This window comes from Syngnathus leptorhynchus, chromosome 6, assembly GCF_054491065.1.
Source record: "Syngnathus leptorhynchus isolate UIUO chromosome 6, UIUO_Slep, whole genome shotgun sequence".
NCBI lineage: Eukaryota > Metazoa > Chordata > Actinopteri > Syngnathiformes > Syngnathidae > Syngnathus > Syngnathus leptorhynchus.
Window position 1 is genome coordinate 4,282,696 of NC_141200.1, and position 21,301 is coordinate 4,303,996.

Sequence of the window (21,301 nt, forward strand, 5' to 3'; positions counted from 1 at the left end):
CCAATTTTCTGCTCCCCCACCACCACCACCACTCACTCACACACACACACACTCATTATTATTATTATCATTATATACTGCCCAAAGTGTTTATTAGTGTTTTCAATTAAAGCCTGTCTGAAAATATGCAACACGTAAAAAAAAAACGTCAAGAGCACAGAAAGTACGCCGGCTCTATTTGCCTTTTCAATGTCAGCTGTCAGAGCCTGCTTGTGCCAAATAGGGAACAGCAAAGTTGGAACTTTGAAAAGCGTGTTTTTATAAGGTCAGATTGACAGCCCGGCCGGCGCTCGCTCTCAGTGGCAACAAAAAAAAACAACTGTATTTTTGCACTTGGGCATTTTCATTAGAAAGATGTTTACTTTCTGTCAACAAGTCGTGCATTCAATTAAAGATTGTATTCGTTTTCTATTTAAATGAACAAATTCAGTTTTACACTTAATTAAATGTATTTTAGAAACGAAATTGCAAAATTCACCATGGTGTTTTCATGTAAAACTTTCAATCTTCTATCAAGTCGATGACTTGCTTGTCCATCTGTTGGTCAGGCTGGACTAGCGAGGCTATTAGCTCCTCTCCATGTAATTAAAGTGTCTGGTGGGAGGAGATGACAAAGTGCAATCTGGCTGGTCTCTGCACATGGGTGCAGGAATTAGCATCTGCTGCTGCCTCCCCATCAGCTGGGGTAACAATAGTTGACCCTGGACAGTAATTGAATAAGATTCTCCTTCTTGTATTATTCAAAAGCTATCTGTCTAACTTGGGTCTTAATGATTGGCCTTTGGTGGCCGTTCTGTTAAAGAAAGATAAATGAGCTACTCCCCTTTTATTGTTAATATTGATTTGGGCATTAAAATTGATCCGGATAAATGGAAGGGATCATGAACTGTATTTTTAAAAGTTAGCAGCCCCCCCCCCCCCCTAGGAAAAAAAAAAGAAGTATATAACTGACTAGATCTAAGAATGGATTCAGCGGTTCAAATTTAGGAAAGGTTTAAACTGAAAATGTAATGAATTCATAAAATGTCAATTATTGCAGAACACTTAGCAGATGTCGAGAGAAAACTCTTTCTACTATGATAGGTAATTTGAACTGAATCCTTTTCAGCCACTTTTGTTCCATTTTCATAGCAGATAAATCTGTCATCAGAAGATATCAGCTAGCCGAGCTCATCGTCTGGTTTTTACAAAAGACAGCCAGGACTCGGCAGGTCCTGTTTAGCCCATTCAATCCTGTTTGATAAGCTCCTATGAAAGACCTGCCTCACATTTGCCTGTGGAGCTTTTAGCTGGACGTGTTGATGGTTAAGATGAAGTTTAGAGAACGATTGGAGAATGGACAATCTAACTAGTCCTCTCGAGTTCTTTCAAAATAGAAACGCCCCATTCATCTTTAGAACACGTCCGATTATGTTGAAGGATAAGATTTTCTCGGCATGTTAGTCTTAATAGAATAAGATATTTGTATTGAAGAAGCATTTGCCTCCTCGCTGTGCATGAGTGACAGATGAAGAGCTTATCTGTAATTTAGCAAAGCGCTTGGCTCTCAAATGTGTTCAGGCTTGTTGGCAACTTACTATGGAGGGAACAAAAGCGCCGTGAAGTGGCTGGATATTAGCGCTGTCATAGCGCTAAGGAGCCAGTAACCTCATTAGGAGGAAAAGTGACCTTCAGTGTCAAGTCATGTAAAGTACGTCCGTCAGCAGCAAACCCTTACGGCTATTTCCTCCCTATCAAACCCTGAGACCAACATGGCCGACGACATGCTCACCTTGCTATAACCGACCCACTTCCAGTCACCGTTCAGCAATATTAATAACTAATTCATGTAAGTGTCTAAACAAAGAAACATCAAAGTGATCAAAATTATTATTCATTGCTTATTTTGTCAGCGTTTCTTTGACTCCGGCCATTTTTTCGGACCACCCTCAAAGCACGTACCCAACGTAAGCATTTACCCTCTGTCGCAACTTGATTGCAGTTGGACAGTCTGCTGCTTTGAGGTCAAGCAGGGAGACTTTAGGGATCACTTTGTTTTCAATTTCAATACCTCGCCCCTCGGAAGAAAGAGACTCCTTACCCTCGGGAGAGCCATGTCATTATGCGTGTCCATTTTGTGGCTTACTGTCTTAAATGTACCTTTTGTTTGGTGTGTCTCTGTCCCTTCTTCTATAGAACACCGCAGACCAAGTGGCCTTCCAAGTGGGCGGCGGCCTATCGGCTCTGGAGCAAATCCTGCAGGTCGTCACGGCTGCCTCCTCACCTACCGCCCTTCCTCGTATTCCTTACAAGTTAGTACCACATTTTCTAGTTCCTCCTGACCACTTTTTCATTTTAAATGTATTTTATACATACCAGTAAAGTTTCACTGATTTTTATTATTTATCTTGCCGAGACTGGTTTATGATCACCTCTCAATGAGTAACAATGTGTTTGTAGAAATTTGAAAGCAGTTCCATTTTGCCAATCAATTTTTTTTTTTTTTATACTCTGGTAATGTAAAAACCCATTTGCCATTTAGAGTGCAGAGTATTTTTGAATTGTGGGTCTGGTGTTCGCCGAGCCTTCCCGTAGATAACGTTAGAAAGGCAACCCTACTCTCTTGTGGAACTCCGTAATGGAGCAGAATGGCCTCGCTCTTCCATTCATTAGCATTTAGTGGTCTCGGAATCCCTGCTAATGGACAAATTCTTTTATTTATAAGGCTTTTAAGGGCATCACTTGTCTATTGATTTTTTTGGGGAGGTTGGGGGGGGTGCTGTAATAAATCATATTAATCAAAGAGAATCCTAAGCAGTAGATTTTTTATTTTTTTTGGACTAATGATAATTATTTCTTGCATTACAATATTTTCTTTGCCAATTCTGTTGGTACCTGGCGAATAGTCATCAGGCTGTCTTCCTTGTCACTCTCCTTCATTTTATTGTCGAATGGACCACCATGGAGACCCTCGCCTATCTGTTTACAAGTGATGCTACCATATTGATCTTGCTAGATGAGCAGAGCAATTTTTACAAGCAGGAAAAGGATAGCAACTGCGCTGATGCATTGTCCATATCTCTCCCCCGGGGATGTCGAGTCCATCCTGTTACCATTCCAATAATGAGCTAATTCCTCTGCAAACATTTGTCCCGGTGTTGTCTCGAACAAAAATTTGGCTTGACTCTTTCATTTGTCTCATTGGAAGTTTCGAAGTGTACCCAATACTTAGTTAATACTACTTAGACGAGAATAGACAGATTATGTTATGTCGGTAACGTGATCAGGTGATCTCCATAGAAGGGTTTAAGGAGTCTTTTGAAGGTGCGTGTTCACCCAATTTGTATTTGCACCTCTTGTCTCATGTGACGTGGTTGTATCCTGTGAAATTAGACCTGCCGCCAAGTGGCTTTATTTCAGGATGTTTTCCACCATTTGTTTTGAGCGTGCGCATGACGCAGCGTTACGGTTCATCGGATGGCTCGCCCTACCTTAGACGGACGGTGTTGAGCAACAACCAGAGTGAATGTCGTGGAAGCACTCAGGGTATCAGAGTGATCAGGAGCAGAATCAAATGAAATGTCATTTAGATAGTAGTGAATGAAGGGATTGTTTGACAGCACAAGGAACTACATTTCCTCCTCACCTTTTCTGTTTTGGCTTAGGATTCTTTTTCTTCCCCTGAACACAAATTTGCCCCTGTTGAAGAGGCGGTGTGACTCAACCTGATCTGGAAGTTGGTCAGATTTCTGCCGGTTTACTCCAGCCAAGCTTGACTGCTCACATAGGAAGCATACAGAGAGTGAGAAATGTGAGACTTGAGGAGCGCAGATCCCAGGGTAGATAAATCAAGGCAGTGACAAAAAAAAAGAGCCTTTTTCATGCTTGTTGGCTTTATAAATGGGATTGAGCTAAAAAAAAAATATATGTTCAAACAACTTTATGCTAATGAGTCGCGTTACTTTTGAATTCCCATCAATTTTGAAATTCAACTGAATTGTTCTCGTTTCGCACGAAATGAAGAAATACAAAAATTGTGCCACACCTTTACCCGATCATGCGAAAAACCCCACAGCCCACCCAGGCAGCTTCAGATTGGGGTTAAAGTTGATCAGGTGTGTGTCAACCCACATTTCTCCAAGGATTTAACACAAAGCTTCACAGGTAAAATGTTAATCCCTGTTTTGTGAGGTTAATTTGGCCACCAGTGTGCAGATGAACACTTATTGGTTATTCTGTCGGGAATCTCCCGATTTAGTCGGGTCATTTTATAGCGCTAAGAACAATCAGAAGCAGCACGGAGATGCAACTGAAGGAATGTCCGCCTCCGCTCGTCAACCGACACACCTAAGACAACATGTTTGAGTAACATGAGACAAGATGCTGTGGCACTTTACCAAATTGTCTCTGAAAATCTCCTGACTGGAGCCGTCACGAATGGGATGGAGAGATTCCCAGAGAGGGCCGCCCTATCCGGTGTCTCTGCCTCATCAAGCTCAATTAGGTGGGAGGAAACCAAAGACAGATCACTCCGGTTCTTCTTTGTACCAGCTTGTGTAAGGCCATACGACAAACATGTCTTTGATAGACTCCCCCCATTTGTCCACAAATGACCAAAGACAAGCCCGATTAGCTGCGTTACAAAGCAATTGCACGCTCATTACATTAGCAGTCGGATGAATGGATTGTAATGCCAGAGGCCGAGATTGCTATCTGGGGAACTGAATTGATTTTGATACTGAAAAGAGGAAGGTAAAAGATACTGCATTTCATCAGATTCAATTTCTTAAGAGATTTTTTTCCCGAGACTTCTTTCAAATTCCTACTATGTAGTATGAGACTAAATATCTTTGGATCCAATCATGGTGACGTAGTTGATTTCTGTCTTTGGCTTCCACAGTTTGGATTTTCTAAGATGTGTGCAGCATGTCATTTTCTGATTTTGATTCAAACCGGCATGACGTTTTCATCAAAAACAAGCCGATCATCTTACCACGGTCAAATGAAATGAACGCCGTTTGCTCTCAGCTTTTGTTTTATTAGCTTGATATTTTTTGTTACTTCCTGCACCACAGACTTTATGTTTGCCACTCTACTGTATCTTAGTTTAGATAAATGTGTTAACATGTTATGGAAGCACAAAATGTCTGGCCGCTACTAGAGGGTTCTAACAAAGTTAACTGTCTGACTCGAGTCTGCCTCAACCAAATATTTTTTCCTTCTCTTGTGCCAGCATGGCTTGACTGAAAACTAGCAGCAGATGTGCAGACTTTGGTTTATATCAAAATGTTTTTTAGGCACAAGAGAGACTGATTCCTTTCTCACCACTGTTCAAATAAGACACGCCATGTTGCCGGGGGGGGGGGAGTTGGAAATGTAGTTGTCACCGCAGAAGGACTGGTCAGTTATCTAAAGCATCAGTCGTCTTTGGAGTTTGTTTTAAAGCGCACATAATACAGAAGCAAGCTGACAGACTTATCGCTGGAAGCTGCCTGGGGGCCACAAGGATCTGCTGAAGAAGAAGCGTTTTATCTCTTCAGTGGAAGTGCTGCAAAATCTCAGCCAAGATGTGACTGAGATTGTGTTCCGCTGCCTTAAGGAAGTCTGGTGTGGGAAGGGCGACTCAGAATTAGCTGATATGGCTTTAATCTGTTTAATCCAATCTGTGTTCTCGCGGTGCTACTGGGATACCCCTTTGACTTGTGAAAGACAAATACAAAAAAATTTCCAGATTAAAAATGGTTTACCAACGTACTTTTGGGAGGGGTTGGAACGGATTAATGGCATCTCCATTCACTTTAATGGGGAGAGTTGATTTTTAGGGTGAGATGAGTTTTATTTCTAGTCGGGGACCGAATTAAACCATCAAAGATACCACTGTATTTAGTTTATTCTCATTCTGTTCCGTTTTAGGACCCTTTGTGTTGCTGTGAATATCTACTACTCCACATGCGCCTCCTGTCCCCTCAACTGCTCTTATGTGCTGTTGAGCAACAAGATCGCACTCCTCATGGACCTGCTGTTGCACCAGCTAACGGTAGGTATCGCCGTGCATCCACGTTGTGTTCACGTGTCAAGTTGTCATTGAATTGAGCCGAGATCAGCATTTTTTTTTGGGTGGGGGGGGGGGGGGAATTAATTATAATATTGAGCTATTTAGATACTTGTTATATAAGAGCCTGTGTGTGTTTTATTGTATTAACGACAGTGCCATAATTTGATTATTCAGTGGAACAAAGAAAAAAAAAACATCGTAGAGCCTCTTCACAGAGTATTTGCGTGCTCAGTCAGTCGGGCGACTTTGCAACACGTCGGGTCTTTTTCTTTCACCACCTTGTAACGAGGCAACTTCATCTCTCGGCAAACATCCACTGGTGCCAGCGAGCCGAGCCGTACTCGCAACACAGACAGACGGCGGGACGAGTTGCAGGCACGAGTTTGTGATACATGCATGAACTCTATTGGGGTTTCTTTCTTCTGTTGTGAGTTGCAATTCAAAGCAGTCCTATTTCCTTAGGGCACAGGGAGAGAGGCTGGCGTCTTTGCGTTGGTTTATATAAAACATATCACAGCAGCTGCTGCGCTGAAAGACATGTCCAATGGTGTCGCAACACAAGTTTTTTTATTTTTTATTATTATTATAATGAAACGGTAAAAGAAAAATAATGTTTTATAAAAAATCAAAAAAAATCTAATCTAGTTTAAATTGCCATATACACTGGAAAATTGATTTCTTAGACAAAATGTGTTTATTTTTCCAGATTTATGTTCCAGATGAGGACAAGTCCATCTTTGGCCGTAGTGTTAACAAACAAGTGTGTGAGGGTTTTACCACCGGCCTAATGCAAACCACGGCTACCATCTTGAGGTGCCTGTCTCCGACGACCTCCGAGTCAGGAAAAGCGGAAGACACTTTGATATCTTCTCCAGATGCCAAGGTCAAAAACTCTGCCACTGATTCCTTCAATACTCGCACACAAGACCTAATCAGGTATTTCAGATCTTATTCTTTCGATTTATTTTTTTCCTGGTTTTATCTTCTCTTAACTGAGTTAGAGAGTTGCTCATGAAGTATGAGCTGACAAAATGTGAGCCCTCTTGGAAATGGACCAAATGGTGTCTTGTCAAAATGGGAGTAGTGTGAGATTGAGCATGTATTCTGGCATTTTTCCAACGTGTGCTCCACGCTCACACCGAGCAACACATTTCAAGTAGGATCCATTTCTGAAGGGGTGGGCACAAAGTAGCGTAAACAAAAAGCACTCGCAGGGCTCCGAAAGGTCCCCTCCAACCTGGCGTCGGAGCTCGCCGTGTGGATCTGGATCGTAGGAGGTAACCCGTGATGGAGAAAATCCGGGCCATGAGGAAAGGCAGGCCCACGTAGAAGCCGATGGAAGAGCGCGTCCTTTCCACCTTCCCTCCCACAAGCCGTGATTCATCATCATGCCGCAGCAGCTGCAAGGAACCACCACTCTCATCCACTGACCTAGTCGTAACCCTGGAGACAAGGGAGGGCTTGAGAAAAATGGCGTCATCTCCGTTAATCCCAAGTATGAGCAGTGGATTTACCTCGACTGCCTTCTGTAATGTATGAGCAAGTGAGAAAGGACAAAAGATCAAAACATTTTTAGCTTTGGCTTTGACACTCTCATTATACCGTGCCGTATATCACATGATAAGCGGCTCACGATTTCCTTTTCTGCTTATTACCACATTCTCAGTTTTCTTTTTCACCGCTTTTAGACTTTCGCCGTCGTCCTAAATGTTTTCGGGCTCGTATGACGTGGCGCCGAGCGGCCAGCGCGACCACCGAGTAGCTTGTCAAACATTACGCAGACGTTGAACAAAGCAGTCGACGTGAGGACGGATCCTTTCAGCCAAAGTCGCTCTGTGAACGAGGGAGAAGTCAAAACAATCGGAACGGGTTCAAGTGTCGAGCGGGCCGCAGTGGAATATCGGCATTGTCACCTGTTTTAAAGCAACCCCCCCTCCTCCTCCCCGATAACGCCCGACTAGACAGAGATACAATACATAACCGAACTATTGAGTCACCAGGCAATTACACAAGCAAGTTCTTCCAACCATGTAATTCATAGAATCAATACAATTGTCCAAATGGTTGAATTTATTGAATAATGGAATTAAAAGCTTGAGTCACAGTTACGTAAAGAGTCAAAGGCTGCAACAATCTTCGAACTGGGCACAAATATTTCACCATACTGGAACCGCACACAGGAAGACGACTCCCAGAGTCTCCGATCCTGGAAGGGCCACAATAGCTCTCTAATGACACTATTAGGAGTCATTTGCGGCTGAAAGACCAGAAAGAAACATGATCACCATTGCCAAAGATAAATTGGAGATATCAAACTAATAGTGGGTGGAGAGGCTTTAGGTGTCCCCCTGCGCAGATACACAAAAGAAGCGTTTGTTTTCCAGAATGAAGTTAGAGCTTCATTTTGTCACCCGTGGTCCATTCAGGTGAACATTTTAGGAGCGACGCCTCTAACCTGTCCGCGCTCTTCTTGTGTCTTGCAGCTATGTGGTCAACATGGGTTTGATTGACAAGCTGTACGGGTTCTTTCTATCCATTCAAAGCCCCGTGGACGAGCACCCTAAGATGTCTGCGTTCCTCCAGCAAGCCTCGGCTTTCTTGCACAGCATGTGCAAGCTGTGCTTTGTCGTAACGGGACGGTAAGAATGTCTCTAACTTCTAAGAGCGACTCCCGTGGTTATTAAACAAAGACAGTCGGTTCCTCTGTAATCAGCCGGCGGATCGTTTCGCTAAAGCTAAGCTGCCGATCGAGATAGGCATCTACTTGACCCGGCTCTCTGTCACTCACCATAAACCTTAGCTTGCAGCTCGGTGGGCCGGTGGCGGGGGGGGGGGGGGGGAGAGCCCACCCACATGTGCTACGGTGACCTCCCCTAAAGAGAGGTTCAGCGGTGCCGCTGACAGAGGCTAAGCATACAGTCACACCGACGGACATCAGCGCCAAAGTTGAAAGCAATGTTGCCCACAGTAGCCGCTCGGATACGCTTTGATGTCACACAGTACCGGGAAAGAAATATTGATATCAAATAGCATTATTAGATTTTTTTCCGTGACTCCTCAGTGCCAAGGGGACAGAATGTTCACATTGCCAGTCCCTTAAGCAGGTGGAAGAATATTAAAAGTGCATCAATCACACCCCCCCCCCCCCAAATAGAATATAAAGAATAGCTCCTATTGAGAAATCCAAATTCTGTAAATGTGACATCATTCACCATGACAGCACCCAACAGGCCCCGGTTGTGCCATCTCAGTGTGTCACGTAAGAGATTGTGCAGTGGCCACGTCGAGTACTTAGTCCATGCCAGTTGCTGTGTCTGGAGATACTAATGGCATTAGCAGGCTGTGTTCTAACGTCGCAACATATTTCACACAAGGCCTGTTGGCTAACATCAAGTATCAACACGCACTGTGGGTTCCTGCCAGAGGTCAAAATCTGCACATCATAGCTGCTGCCGTTGAAAATCTTTGCAGGACTCACTCAAAGTGGTCACAATAGGTCAACTCATTTGGATTTTTTTTTTAATTTAAAATATTTAAGTAATGCTGTAAATGACTGTGTTTCCCCCCCCCCCCCGCCTCATTCTTCTCAGTGGGTCCAGTATATTTGACAACAAGCGTCAAGACCCAACGGGGCTGACGGCCCTGCTGCAGTCGACAGATCTGGTGGGAGTGGTGCACACGCTGTATTCCATCCTGCTGCACAGCTTCTCGCCAGAGTCGTCCTCTCAGAGCCAGGAACCTTACAGCGCAGGGGTCATCCAGGTGGCTTTGCAAGGCATCCGCTTCCTCAACAGTTTTGCCCTGCTTGACCTCTCCGCCTTCCAGGTATCCACAATCAAATCTCTTTGCGTGTCAAAAACGAGTTGTTTCATTTTCCTGTATTGTGCTATAAAATTCTGGAGGAGGAAGAAAGCTTCATGACATGATTTAAAAACTACAAATATTTATCCTTCCTCCATCGAATAAATCTGTAAACCGATTGACGCCGGCTCCCGTCTTAATGTCTGTCAGAGGTGGAGTCTCTCTCCTCGGCACAAAGCGACCTACGGACATAAACACGGTTGACCTCTGACCTGAGGGTCTGTCGTCGGCATTGATTAGATCCCTGCGGTTGGGACGAGCGCAGGTGATTAGCACAGTAAACAGGAGCGTACGTTTGGCTTAGTTGCAAAGCCTTTCTAAAATGTTTTGCATCCAAGCTATAGTGTTTATGAATTTTACAATGCTCAAACTCTTGAGTGGAACTGTGATGATCTCTCGGTGCTCCGTCACACTGACATGTTTGATAAATACTGTCAGCCGAGCGCTCCTCTCATCTTCTTCCTCTGCCGCTTTTTGGGATGTTTTACGGCATTTGGCCCGCTCGCAACTCTTTCTACCAAGCGCGTTCCCACGAGCGACGCATATAAAATGTTTTATGACTTTGCTTTGTTATTACCTTGAGAGCTTTGTAATCTTGGCCGCGGGCAATTTATGTTAATTGAGTGTGCCGCACACTAACGCCCCGCCGCGTGTTTCGTCTCAGACCGTTCTAGGAGCCGAGGGCTTGTCGCTCGCTTTCCGCCACATCGTCAGCTCCTTGCTTTGGTACTGTACCCAACATTCGGCTGAAGAGCTGCTTCACGAAGTTATCATCTGTGTGGGATACTTCACTGTCAATCACCCGGATAACCAGGTAAATATTTTTGGCTCACCTCATTTTGCTTCAAAGTTAATGTGAGTTGATACATTCGGCTTATGTATTGGAAATCTCACACTGCGCTTATTTTAAATTAATTTAAACAAATTCCCACCAAAATGTTCTTGAGGATTTTTTGTGCTTTATTGGTGTGAAATGTTACAATAAATTTCAGAATATATGCAATTAAGACATTTTATTAGTTTTATTTATTTTATTTTTTTTTCTTAAGAAATGCAGAATTACACATTTATTTAATTATTATGCCCCGCCCCAAGTGCCCCAAACCTGACTCAGCCTTCTATCCACTTAAGGGAGAGTGATGTGCACGAGCAGATCTGGCCGCTGTGTAATTGGCTGTCATGCATGGCCCGTCCACCAAGGCCGCTGATCAGCTCCACTTGGCTGCACTCTTGATTATGTTAAATCCGACTGGCACAGACAGCAGCCTCTGACACATCATTGACGTCCTCTTCGCAATTTATAGGCTGATTACTGATTCTAATTTGCAAGATTTTTCACTTTGAATTAAAGCCATTCCCTCACCACCGGATAACATTCGGGCTTTCCCGTGAGTCCATCCCCTTTAATTATAATAATGTACAGAATCGTGAGAGCCAATTTGCATTTCACATTGAATAATTGAATGAGGGGTGCTGATTTAGTGACGTGACTGACAGATTATTCGTCTCCGTGCGCACATAAAATCGTTAACCTCCGCAGCCAACCACGATTGTATTCGCTAAAGAAAAAATTGTGTTCCCAATTTGGGTTACGATCGTTAATCCCGGTCCGTGAAAAGGTTATGAGAACAAATAACTTGTTTGAATTTTGGGTAAGTCACTTTTGGACTCTAGGTCGTTTGGTTTCCAATTTCCCACACAAGCTAGCAAACCGGAATAATCTTTGCCAGTGGTGCTGTTATGGGAACGCGTCTATGGAGTTCCGCACCGAGATGGATGGTGTCTCGAAGAATATTCAGAGCAGCTTGAGTTTTTCACCAGCTAATGTAAGCTCTGGCACGGCACAAAAGCAACCCGAGCCGGAGCTCGTGCGGTCGCCGTCATTTCTGATTCGACGTCGGCGCACCGGCTTTTGTTTATGTGTGCTCTAGAAAAGAAGCTGCTCATAAAGAGCAGAACTTTGAGCCATACGTCCTGATGTACAACCCCCTCCCCATCCCCCTTGCTCAGGGGGGCATGAATAATTCACTTTGTCAGACAAAAAGCCATTGCGGGAGCAACATATGTAGCCTTGCTCATAGTAGCCGCTGAGCCATGTAGCCATATGTTACATTGTCCGTACGGCAGAACAAAAACGTACATGACGGCTGACAATTAAAATTGTACTTCCTCTTACCCTCGCTCGAAATATGTACACATAATCTCCCACTCTGATTCATTTATGACTCATCCACCATGATGATCTGCGGAATCTTTGAAGCGGCGGAACTGTGATTGGAAACCGTTGACATGTTAACCCGCCTAATTCAGTCGTGCTTGTTTAGTGTGTAAATCTTAAGAAAACTTTGGGGGTGAAAATGACCACACACACAAGCAGACAAGTCGACTTGGCAAGCAAATATATTCGAGTAGAATTAAAGGATGTATGAATGAATGACACGAGATGTTTATCTTTCTCCGATTTTCTCTTTGCCGCTAGTTAGCATCTCCGCGCCCACACGCGTCTTTATCTACGGGGTTATCCCTCCTCTTCCCATTCCCTCTGAAGGCGTTTCCTCTGCCCTCCAGGCCCGAGCATGATCTTTAGGCCTGTAATTCCCCGCTAACCTGATGTCGAAACGCTCCCTTCAGCGGCGCATTACAAGAGCGACCTCGCTGCCCGCGGGCTAAGTGCGGCTAGCGCAGACCGTAGGGAGCCGACCGGCGACAGGGAACGTTACACTCTCTATCACCCGGCAGAGTAAACAGAAGCAGTCAAAGGCAGACAGACACTCTCCCCACTGACTGGCAGGAAAGCAGACGATTGTTCGGCCCGTTTTTTTTTTTTTATTTACGTTGGGCTTCAAGGGTGAACGCGGGTCCAAGCGGCTATCCTTTTTGCGTTTGTCTGAAGTGTAAAACACTTGTCATCAGCATCATTCCACAAAGGGATTATCATCTAGGAAAGGATGGCGGCATCAGAGATACTTAGTATTCCTTTTATTGAGTAAACATATGGCTCTGTGGGTTGTTTTCAGACAGCTGACAATTCCCCTGAAGTCAAGTTGGAGTGTCTATGTCAAAGTCTACATTGTTGGAATTTGCTGGTCTAAAGGGAGTTGACGTAGGAGCTGACGCGTGTCTGCATAAACATTTGTAAACAGTTAGTTGGCCAACTTGGCTTTGTTTGTTGTGGGTTTTTTTGCGGCGGCGTTCTGGCGTCTTATCAGTACGACATAGCTTTTGTTCTTGTGAAGTTGTTAGGAGGCTGTCCAGACGCAATGGACGTAGATTGTGTCTTTGTTTTTTGTCTTTTTTTTTTTTTTTAAGAGAGCATGCACATGAGGGCACAATGTCAAGTGTGACTCTACAATTGAAGTTCTGGAGCTCCAAAACAAACATTTTACATTTGGATTGATGCTCTTAGAGCCTTTTTTTTTTTTTAGAGAATGGTTATTGTGATTGCAGTTTTACATCTACCACTTCCACACTGCCCCCCCCCCCCCCCCCCAAAAAAAAAAGTCTGTGAGTTCCAGAACATTAACTTTAACACACTCTTTGTTGTCATTGTAGACAGTGAGGAAGTTATGTCATGGGAGTGTCATAAAAAGCAACACAATTTAAAAAGGCCAGGTCTCTGAGCTTAAGGAGGAACAGAGCAGAGAAGCCGTTTAGTTTTTTTATTTCCCCCCCAGTCGGTGTATTCACTCGGGCCAGATGCCATGATTGGGTGTTTATGATGTCAGACTTGACCCAGTTGGGAAATGGGATGGCAAAAGTTGAGGAACTAAAAGTGACCAAACATCATAGTAACCTCAATCAACTGTCAGTCAAGTAAAAATGAGTTAAGATTAAAAAACGGCAACATCCAGTCGAAACGTGAACGATTAATCGTTTAGTAAAATACAATTAATTCTAACCCAATATGACCTCCTTGACTCCGTGGAGCTGAACTAGTTTGAATGTTGTTGCCAGTTTGTCTTTGGGCGGCGTTCCAGCTTGCAATTTAGGATTGAGTGAAAAGAATCACAAAACTACACACACTGAAAATAAGCAACACTGCTTCTGAAAACACCTTAAAGCTTTTTTTCCCCATTAGTGGATGAATTTGACCAGTGAGTCGCACATTCCTGGGTGAAAAACCTCTTATTGAATTAGAGAACTTTTTGCGATTGAACCTTTCAGCGCTGCCCGCACTCCTGATGTATTTTCATCAGAGCTGTAAATAAATTGAAGTACGATAGATGCCTTTTTTTTTTTTTTTTAATCATAGCTGAAAGTCTCCACTTTACTTCAAATCCAATTAAGAAGCATATCGGATAATTCAAAGAACACTATCTTTGCCCGGATGTAAACACATACCTTTTAACGTAAACAAAGCATAGCCCAAGTTTACAATACGCACCGTCAACTGTGATGTGCTCGTCACGTCAGACAAAAACACTTCTTGCACCTTCTGGCTCTGACGCGTCTTGTAAACAAGCGGCGATAAGAAAAAAGGCTGTTCCTTGTCTCTCTGAACGTGTATCACCTTGGAGCTGATAAATTATCATTTTGTTTATGCTTCCGCTCCAACCGGCAGTCACTTTCAAAGGACAAGCGTTTTTTTTTTTGGTTTTTTTTTTAGAATCTTGTAAATCGGATTGAATTTACGACCCCGTGACCCGACGCTGCTCTTTACCTGTATAATACCACAGATTTTATTTACCGTGTTGACCTCCATCATGGGAACATTCATTTAAAAAAAATAGTAAAAGCATGTTTTCAACTCAGGAATCCGAACAAAAATAAATTGATTCTCAAGTTCCGATACCTGAAAAAATCCACTAATGTATTTCTCCTTGTCTACTTCCCCCTTACTGTCTGTTTTTCAGGTGATCGTGCAGTCTGGCCGCCAGCCCAGCGTGCTGCAGAAACTGTGCCAGCTGCCCTTCCAGTATTTCAGCCACCCGCGCCTGATCCGCGTGCTCTTCCCCTCGCTCATCTCGGCCTGCTACAACAACGGGCCCAACAAGGTCATGCTGCAGCAGGAGATGAGCTGCGTGCTGCTCGCCACCTTCATTCAGGTAATACCCCCGCTTCGAATATTGCCAAGTCACCTCCAGTGCCATCAAATTAAAAAGAAAGAGAAAAAAAAAAAAAGTAATTTCGGGGAGACGCTTCACTCCAGCGCTGATTAACAGCCGCTTCACATGAGCTCTGGTCAATGTGTAACAGGCGCACTTTTCACTAAGACAAACGGCTTCCTCGGCCAGTGGATTTAGGCTGCCGCTGCTTGGACTCCCAGTAAACACCTTGTCTCCTTTATCTTCCTCTGACAACACTCGACCAAGCTCCGCTGTTTGGACAACGATTAAGCCGCCATTCACCGGGAGTCGAGCTATTGTCATTGCTTTCAAACAAAGTCACAATGCTCGCAGTCTCGCTCTTCTGTTCGGCCCCCTGGGAGCATTCCTCGCAGGGAAACCTGGATGGATTTTGGATTTTGAAGTGGACCATCGCCCGAAAAATAAGTTATAGTTAGCATCTCTTAACTGAAACAGAAAAACTGCGACCCCGTATGGAGTTCACATGCAACTTCACTGACAACCATGCGTGTCGGTGACAGAGACTCTCCACCCTTTGCTTTTCAGCCACGGGTACATATAAAATTGCCAATATAGTTAAGCGGAATTGTACAACACAAATTAAAAATCTGTATATCATCAAGGTGGAAATCTCCAAATTGGGCAAATTCAATTTTTTTTCCTCAACTCTCTTCAAATTGGCATAGAATACATTTTTTGGGAGGGGGGGCCTTTGTTTTGGTCAGTAGGCCTTTTTTATGGACTATTTGCTTTATTTATTTATTTTTATTTATCTGTAAATGTTATTCATAGAAAATTTAAACAAGTTAGTACGGTACATGAAAAAATTGAAGAAATGGTCGCAGATTTGTTTGCATTGTTGTAATCCGATTTGTGATTTACTGGCTTCAGTTTGTTTGGCTTTGTGAAGTTGAGGTAGTGAAACACTGGCTGTCAAAGTGGTTAAGTTAACAATTCTAACGTTTGCATTCATCTGTGTAACGAACTCGTATTGCTCTGCAGGATTGTGCTTCAAGTGAGAAACAATGTGACAGCAAAATAAAACAGAATGGTAAGTGTCACACACTTCATATTAATCATCCTCGGAGGTTTATGCATAACTGATATCGGAGTCATAATTGTAGTTAACTTCTCTGTGAAAAACATTCAAGTGTCTTAAACGTCAATCAAGTAAAAAGCATAACTACTTCCTCGTACCATCGTAAAGCGAGGACCACCGCAGTTGTCAACAATGTTTCTCAGCCACTCAGGTTTTATCACCCGGACACTCTTAAAGGACATTATTTGATTTTGTGTGTGTGTGTGTGTGTCTCCAATCTCCCGCGCGCAGCACTCCAGCAGATGGATTATTGCGAGTTGCCCAACCGCTTCCCTCGAGACCAGTGGGACTCAGCGCTGCAGTTTTTCCTCCAAAAGCAAAACGAGTGACAGACTGGCACCTTTATTAAAAAAAAAAAAAAAAGCGTCATCAACTCTCCTGACTTGAGGCTGATCAGACATGAAAAATAAAATAAAAAGTGGAAGCCTTATTGTGTGTCGGTGCACCTGCTGGGAAAGCCGACTAAAATGTGCATGAGCAATTTGCACTAAATATCGTGTTTGTGTATTGTGGTTAAAGAGCAACAAAAAGTTTGTTTCTGTTCTTGAAACGTAGTTAATTTATTACATTGGTCCTATTTTGTACTCATCTTGTGCGCAAGTTAGGATATTTGCAAATGTATTCAGAGTGTTTTTATAGTTGGCATCATTTGGGTTTTGTCCTCAAGAAGGCAAAAACACTAATCATCAGTTACTGTCCATGCACAGAATATTTATGTTAACCTTCATCATTCTTTGTATAAATGTAAATAATAAAAGTTTTTTGTTCAAATTTACTGTTTTGATTGTTTCAATTACCATAAATATTGTAAATGGTCTTTTTAGTTTTGTTATATATTAATTTATTATCAGAGATGCAAGTCAAACTTTTATAGATGAAATGTTTGCCCTGATTACAAGCCCATGTTTTTCTCTAGCACATCAGGTTTTCATAATACAGATACTAATTTTAGTAAAAAGTTAAAAAAAAAAAATCCTGAAACACTATAGTTATGAATTAAAATTACAACGCATGGGAAAATCTATATTGCGCAAATTTATCAGCCAGACCTAAAAACAAAACAAAGTCTCAAAAACATAATACTTGAGAGAAAAAAAAAAGTAGCGTGAAAAATAAATTCACACAAAATTTCTCTGCTGAAAAAGTTTTCAATTACAACTGCAGACTTGCTCCAAAAATAAAAATTGGAATTCAACTACAGACATGTTGCTTTTTTTTTTTTTTAAGTCAAAATACACAGGTTGCAAAATGCAAATTTCAGCCTAATTTGGAAAGTTGAATCGTTGGCCCTTCAATGAGTGTCCGTTTCCTGGCACTGATAAAAGCGGATCCTCCCTCCCAAACAAATTGTGAAGGTGTCGTGTGTCAAGCCCGGCTTGACCCGCCTGCTCCCTCTTGTCCAGCGGCTATTTGCCGTGCAGCATTCCTACTGGAAGGAAAATAAACTCAGGACACGCCAAGATGCGTCCCCGGGCGGCCGGCCGGCGTGGAGTGCCCCCACCTCTCCTTACACACACACACACACACACACACACACACACACACACACACACACACACACACATGCACGCACACACCATCCCGTTGTGTTGTGGCCCCTGTCAGAGCCCTTGGCAGGTGATGCCAGATTCAGATAAGACTGTCGTCTGTCTGGATTCTAGCCATTTGGAAATGAGACAAAAGACTTTCAATGAAATTTAAATAATTTAAAAAAAAAATTCCTTACATATTGTACCCTCGCATAACTCGTATTTTTTTTAAGCCATCATTTTGTATTTTTTGTAATCCAACCTGTCTTAAAACGGTGATTTTTAGGGGGAAAACATATTTTACATTTTCGCTTTGTTTAGGCAACTAATTAATTGATTCGTTGATTTTTCTTTTGGCGTTTGCAATGAGGATTTTTTTTTGTTTGTTTTGCGCAATACCTTTTGAAAAATTCTTGGTGTTTTTTTTGTGAATCCTCTGACAAATTCTGTTCACTCATTATTTGAAGTCTTCATTAACATACAAAAAAAAATCAATGAAACCATCGTTTTATTAGTAAGTTTGGCTATGTCGTTATAATAATAAATAATAATAACTTATTTGTCCGCGTCGATAATAAAACGATGCCATGCACATCCACACATTGTATTCTGGCTTCCAAAGAGACACGTTTGATTAAGATTTGTCCACACGTTCGAATCCCACAAGGAGAGTCCGCTTCCGTAGTGCCCTTGAGCAAAAAAAAAAAATGTCCAGTATCCTCTCGAGTAAATCCAACAGCAGCATCTTGTGATTGTTTTGTTCTGAACTCCTCTTGTGAACGAGCTCCTCACGTGTCCACTGGACTTGGTACCATGCTGTTCGGCGTGTCCGGAAGCTGAGATGATAGCGAGGTGACATCGCTGGCTGAAGAGTTCCCCAAAGAACCGGACTCAGAAAAAGACATCTGAAAACACCAGCAGGACATTTTTTTATTTTAATTTTTTTTGGTCTCTCTGCCTGGCGTGCTGTTTAGTCTTCATGTTTTGTTTCTTACCAGTTGTTGGAAGACGGGCTGGTCCAGGTCGCTCTGCAAGGCGAAGTCACTGAGGCTCTTCCAAGGTGGTTGGTAGGTTTGCACCTCCACGGAATTGCCCTGCACAGTGCTCTCGTGGCGGATGGGACTGCCTGCCACCAGGGGCGTTCCTGTCAGGCCCTGCAGGTTCTACACGCAACATGTATATTCACATATTAAGCCCTTAAAATACAACGTATTGCCTGCAGTATAATGGGGAAAAAAAATATTGGCTTACAAATGATATTTAAATGTGCCGTTTTATTTATAACATTTATTTCAAGTGACATAATGTGCATTACGAAACATACCGTGTGTAAAAATATATATATTTTGTAAATTTACTAGGGATGCTTTTAAGTCAAAATTGTGAGACAGGAGAGACATTAAAAATGATGGATAAAAGAATCCATTATAGATTCCCAGAGTGAAATTTGAATGCTACATGACCGACCACACGTGCACATTGTTAAAAAGAACAAACAAAAATATGTCTTTAAAATCAACTATACAGTACAATGACTTTTTAATACGTTAAGGGACGCAAATAAAGTCTGTAAATCATTTCATCCATTTAGGCTTCAGGCTGTGTTCTGAACTAAAAAAACATATAATTGGAAGTTGCCAAAAATTGTTTCAAGCTGATATGAATCATTTGGAATCATTTGCATGAAACGAAAGATTTAGTTTTTTATTTGAGATAAAATAGCCAGGACCAAGGTCATCTTAAAACATGCATGAAATCAAGCCTAATAAAAAGCGCCAACTGACCGTTTTGTCGCAGTGTTGCTGTTGCTGCAGCTGCTTCATCAGAATGGATTTTTTCTTGTCTTTGCAGCGTTTGTTCTGGAACCAGACTCGGATCACCCTGGGGCTTAAACCGGTCATCTCCACCAACTGCTCCTTCATCAGCGCATCGGGCCGCGGGTTGGCGTTGTAGCAAGTCCGCAACGTGTGCAGCTGCTTTTCGTTCAGCACCGTCCGGACCCGTGTGGTCTTTTCGGACTGTTTTTGGATGTGGTTCCGATGATGAGGTGGGTGACGAACGGAGACTGGGTCTGAGGGACAAATAAAAGAATCAAACAAAATAAGCACGCAACAGACAGGGAAAAAAATATATTATGATATCAAAATGAAATGTCGACTTATTTCCAAGCTATAGTTTTATAGACTAATATCACCAACCAACGTATCTGTTATATTATGTATTTTAAGTAATAATAGCAATAATACTACTACTACTCATAATGGTAATAATAATGATGATAATAATAATTATTATAATAATACCAGAAATGTGCAGGGGTCTAGAGTGAATGTTCCCGGGGCTTAGCGGGCTATCGGCAGTTCTATCCATCAACAAGGCATGGTCGGCCCGGCAAAGCAGCTCGTCGTCCCGCACCGAGAACTCGTCCCCAGGCAGGAGGTGTCGACTACACACGGAGCATCGGAAACACTCCATGTGATACACACTCTCCCGGGCTCTCATCACCAGGTCACTGCTGCAGAAGCCCATCTTGCATTTTGCACATTTTATGCCAAATAACCTAAAAAGAGGTCAACTATCAGTAAAGTTTGCATGCATTTTAGAAGCAGCCAAATAACGCATCAGGTTTACAGGTGCGCATTTTACGCACACTTCTAGTGCCCTTTTAAAATATATATATATTTTTTAAGGAATAATATGAAATCCTACCTGACATAATCTCTTTTACAATAAGTCTTTCCGTCTCGGACGAAGCAAGTGCAGCTTTCGTCCAGGTACTGGCTGCACTCGGCGCACTTGAGGCAGGCTGCATGCCACTCCAGGTCCGGGGACACCCTCATGATGTACTGGTCGTGTATCTGACTCCCGCAACCCACGCACATCGCAAATCCTGATTTCTCTGCACGGATGTGGCACGTGGATAAACATATTAATGCCACAGCATCATATCACTCTCATCACCTTGGAAGGAAGGCTACAGAATTAATTGAATTACTCATTATGGCTCGGGAGGAAAAAAAAAAAAATCACCAAGTGCAAATTGTTATTTTTTTGCTGATTAATTTAGAGATGCAGCTTTTCAGACGATAAGGCAAAGAAGAAGTATAAAAAAAATAATAATTCCGTGTTAAATGTGTTCAATAAAAAGTGAAAAGTCAGATCTTACTTTTGGAAAGATCCCCCATATCATCCAAGAAAGAGGCATTGAGCAGGATATCCACCATGCGGGAGGAAGAGAGCGTCCCGTCCCCTGGCTGAATCATACAACTTGTGTTGGCCGCCTGAGAGGAGGGCGCAAAACAAAGCTCCCCCAACCCGTGACGTCTGCAGACCTGGGACCTCTGTGCGTCCAAACAGAAGGGTGCCACGATCCAAATACCCTCGTGGAAGCACTTTTTTTTTTTTTTTTTTTATAGGAGGGTGGGGGGGGGGGGGGGGTGTATTCATTCCATTAGGTTTACATCAATTCGTTTTTTTGTTGTTGCTATTTGGGGCCTTTATCAAATCAATATAAAAATGTTAAAAAATGTATAAAACGAGAAGTTTATTTACTTCACATTCTTAGGATTCCGAATATTTTTAAAATATTTTGTCTAATAATACCATACTTGCACATAACTATCTAAATTGATAAAAACACAAAACAACCTGTTTTAGTACATTTTTGTCACTCTGGAGAGCCCTCTACTGGACTGGGAAAATATGACCGATT

General features: G+C 42.6%; 2 protein-coding genes across 5 annotated transcripts in view; one reads left to right on the forward strand and one right to left on the reverse strand.

Moving 5' to 3' along the window:
- The window catches only part of scaper (S-phase cyclin A-associated protein in the ER), a 32,951-nt gene extending 16,075 nt beyond the window's left edge, over positions 1-16,876 (forward strand). For both annotated transcript variants that reach the window (XM_085913850.1, XM_085913851.1), the window contains exons 23-31: positions 2,176-2,291; positions 5,893-6,016; positions 6,741-6,970; positions 8,518-8,673; positions 9,625-9,859; positions 10,560-10,709; positions 14,749-14,940; positions 15,964-16,012; positions 16,292-16,876. In XM_085913850.1, the coding sequence (XP_085769976.1) occupies positions 2,176-2,291; positions 5,893-6,016; positions 6,741-6,970; positions 8,518-8,673; positions 9,625-9,859; positions 10,560-10,709; positions 14,749-14,940; positions 15,964-16,012; positions 16,292-16,389 (1,350 nt within the window). In that variant the 3' untranslated portion in view covers positions 16,390-16,876. The remainder of the gene's footprint in view (positions 1-2,175; positions 2,292-5,892; positions 6,017-6,740; positions 6,971-8,517; positions 8,674-9,624; positions 9,860-10,559; positions 10,710-14,748; positions 14,941-15,963; positions 16,013-16,291) is intronic.
- Positions 16,877-18,138: 1,262 nt separating this feature from the next.
- isl2a (ISL LIM homeobox 2a) lies at positions 18,139-20,828 on the reverse strand. Of its 3 annotated transcripts, none has more exons than XM_085914649.1 (7): positions 20,756-20,813; positions 20,299-20,488; positions 19,893-20,149; positions 19,370-19,660; positions 19,083-19,096; positions 18,585-18,752; positions 18,139-18,494 (listed from the first exon to the last, which is right to left on the reverse strand). In XM_085914649.1, exons 1-7 carry the CDS (start codon positions 20,811-20,813, stop codon positions 18,378-18,380), a joined length of 1,095 nt encoding a protein of 364 aa, XP_085770775.1. In that variant the 3' UTR covers positions 18,139-18,377. The 3 variants fall into 3 exon arrangements, with proteins under 3 accessions (XP_085770775.1, XP_085770776.1, XP_085770778.1); XM_085914650.1 differs by having other exon boundaries at positions 19,370-19,658; positions 19,885-20,149; XM_085914652.1 differs by lacking the exon at positions 19,083-19,096 and having other exon boundaries at positions 19,374-19,660; positions 20,756-20,828.
- Between the last annotated feature and the right edge of the window lie 473 nt (positions 20,829-21,301).